Raw genomic sequence first — 3,235 nt, 5'->3', positions numbered from 1 at the left:
GAAAGAGCCAGGTTATTTATAGGCATCTGTCCGATGTGGCTCTGTATTGCTGTAGTCCATGGACTGTTCTAATTTACAATGAAAGATGTACTAGCCCTGACACCAACAATTAAGAAGATGCCAAGGTAGCATAAAGCAACCTCTGCCCACTACTCCCTAACCTGGGTTGAGTCTTTGCTCTAAGTCAATAGTGCCTCTTTCATTAAAATTTCCAAATAAACCCAGTCTTCTTGGACACTTCTACACCCTTCTCCAATCTTTCACTGTCCAAATACTATATTTAAAAGAGAATGACTGTGACAGATTCACCAAAGCTCTCCAAATTTCTTGAAGAAAACTGGCAAACCCAAAACCTATCATCACCTCCTGTGGCAAAACATATGGGAAGGGAAAGCTCACTCAAAGTTAGCAAAACAGCATCCTACACACAAAAGGGGTTTGCGGTTACACAGAGATCCTAATCTATCAGAATATCATGAGATCTGCTATGAAAACCACAGATACTGGGGCTTATTCATGGACAGTTAGTACCTCTGCACCACAACACAGATCAGTAGTGGGTCATTTGCAAAGCAAGAATAACCCAATATTATCACTCGATTTCAATTCTGCAGAAAAATGCAAGGAATTCCAAGGGACAAAACTGACTAATTTGTTTGACCAGCCAAAAGCTGCTCCTTCACTTCTGTGGAATCCCAAAAAAGTGGTGAGACTATATGTTGGGTCTCCTCCACACAAAGTTTTAGAATTCTTCAAGCGGATAGTCAATTTGATTCCTTTCCTCAAAGCTAAAAAAAAAACAGGAATGATTGAACCCTCATTAACAGGCTGCTGCCTAAAATCTGTGACTGATTGATGATTTAAATCTGTTGTTTTCATTTTAGAGACAGAACCAGTAAAGAGATAAAACAATCTCTGTAAGGTAAGAATCAATAGGATGCATTGAAGCGCTGAGGTTTTTTTTTTTTTTCTCTTCCTTTCTTTGAGATATTGGAATTTAATTAAGATCTACCACCTTGTAAACTTAGAAGAAAGAAGGGGAAGAGGGAAAAAGTACCTCCCCTCCTCCTGCCTCCCCACTCCCCCTGCCTTTTTTTTTTTTTTTTGGCTAGGCTTCTCTAATCTCTGAATTTAAAGAGATACATAACACACAAAGCAGACTTTGTGGGACCTGCTCAGGGAGGTCCATTTTGTAAGTCACACTGTATGCAAATCAAAACCTTCAATAAACATAAATATGTACTTCCATAAGGCACATCTTAGGTGTCAGCTTTTCCACCCCTAGCCTCTCTCCTACCCATACTTACCTCACCTGACAAGACACTGCTGGCCGCTCCATTGTCATCACTGAATATAAGAAGTAGTGACCCTTTAAGACTTTTCTTAGTACTTCAGCGCCAGGAAGGCATAGCTTTTGCACTCCAATGGGAGCTCAGGCTTTCCATATTGCCCTAGAAACTTTTGCAATATTGCTCTTAGATTAGCATGAACTCTCCATAAGAACTGTCCACCTAAGTCATTTTCCAAATGCCACAATAAGCATCAATATCAGCTAAGATACTTTTTCCCAGGATTTTTCCAATATTTATATTTTGCAACTTTGGAATGTCATGATAATTATTATTTTACAGAAGAGTCAAGGCTTGATCAGAGTCCTCACCTCTTCGCAGTGCCAGGAAGGTGATTCTCCAGAGTTGTTGTGTCCTATGCGTATTTTATAGAGCTCTCCTATGTATGCAGTGTCAATCTATAATTGGAAAACAATGGATTAAATGTATCAAGCTAGAACATAGAAAAAATGCTATAGAACAATTAGTTTAGTAGATAATAGTAATGTTTCTTTTTAAAAAGAAGTTTGTAATCAAACATCTTTGTGTTAAAAATGGGGTCTCTTGATACAAAATGTTCTGTTTTACAGTAATTATCTCATAAATCTGTGTTTGTAAGATTAACTCTTATGAGTGCTATTAATGCTTTCAGTTCTACATGTAACCACAGTGACCTCAGTGAAAAAGCTTGGCATGCACATTATTTAAGAAACCCAGGATGAAGTAGGGTGCTCTTATAAAAAGACAGTTCATCCTTTGAATTGAAAACTCTCCACTGACTCCCTCATTCTCTGTTGTATGATTTCTTTTCATGATCTCCTCTGCCCCCTGGAGTTTGCTTTATTTTTCATAACCTTCTAGAGAGTTCATTTTTTGATCTCATTTGTACTAGAAATCTGGATGTGACCCATATCCCTGGGTACAAATTCCCCTGGAGAATAAAAAAATATCCTTCACTGAGACACAGCGGAATAAGAAGAACGTCCACATTGCTCCCCTTCTTCTCTTTCACTCTGGCATGGCAGTCTTATCAGAGGCAGACCCAGGGGAGAAAACCCAAGGCAAAATTAAGCCAAAGACCACCATTTACATCATAGATTTTTTTTTCCTCTTGAGAGTATAGTTAGATACATAATTAGTATAGGGAACCTGCAGAAATTAAATATTCCTGGATATTCTAATATCCTAGAATCCTTCCCCTAATATCCTAAAATATGTTTTACAGACAGACAGATGTTTTACTTATATATATGTTTTTATTGGGTGCATATGTGTGCGCACGCACGTGCGTACACACACACACACAAAACTAGTCAAAAAGAATTCTAGGATATTAGCAGCCCATGGAAAATGCAGAAAGGAACCAAAAAGCATCCAACAACAAAAACAAGGACAACAAGGAAGAACTGGGTTTGCTCTAATTGTAAGGCAATCCCAATTCATTGGAGGCCAACAGAATCTCTGAAACTGTTTTGGGTTTCTGAAATCTGTCATCCATAATGGCCATTTTCAAAGCTATTGGTGGTGTATGATCATTTGGATGCAATTGTGCTGATAATTGGCTGCAACTATATTATTACCAGTTTCCTTTCCTGCAGGTCCCCTGAACACACACAGAATTCATGACCATTAGGTTTCTGTCCAGATGACTTCATGTTAAAATACCCGTTTGTGCCAGCTGCCTATAGAGCCCCTCCTAAGTGGATGTGACCATTTTAATCTATTTCTCCTCACAGCTTTAAGGGATGAAGTTTCATTGCCCTTATTTCACAGCTGAGAAACTGAGGTGCAGACAGGATGTCTCAACCACAGTCCAGGAAGGGTCACATCACAAGTTCTGTCCATCTTTTCTCTTGTTAACAGTAATGATAACCTCCTATTTTCCTAGCAGCCTCCACACCCCCCCC

General features: G+C 38.9%; 1 protein-coding gene across 1 annotated transcript in view; it reads right to left on the bottom strand.

Moving 5' to 3' along the window:
* RP1 (RP1, axonemal microtubule associated) overlaps positions 1–3,235 on the bottom strand; it is a 306,042-nt gene that overhangs the window by 246,126 nt on the left and 56,681 nt on the right. The window contains exon 5 of the mRNA XM_025204493.1: positions 1,661–1,747. Within this exon, the coding sequence (XP_025060278.1) occupies positions 1,661–1,747 (87 nt within the window). The remainder of the gene's footprint in view (positions 1–1,660; positions 1,748–3,235) is intronic.

The sequence above is a fragment of the Alligator sinensis genome, unplaced genomic scaffold, assembly GCF_000455745.1.
Source record: "Alligator sinensis unplaced genomic scaffold, ASM45574v1 scaffold612_2, whole genome shotgun sequence".
NCBI lineage: Eukaryota > Metazoa > Chordata > Crocodylia > Alligatoridae > Alligator > Alligator sinensis.
The sequence above is the reverse complement of the archived record's forward strand: the minus strand, read 5'-3'. Positions and strand labels throughout refer to the sequence as shown.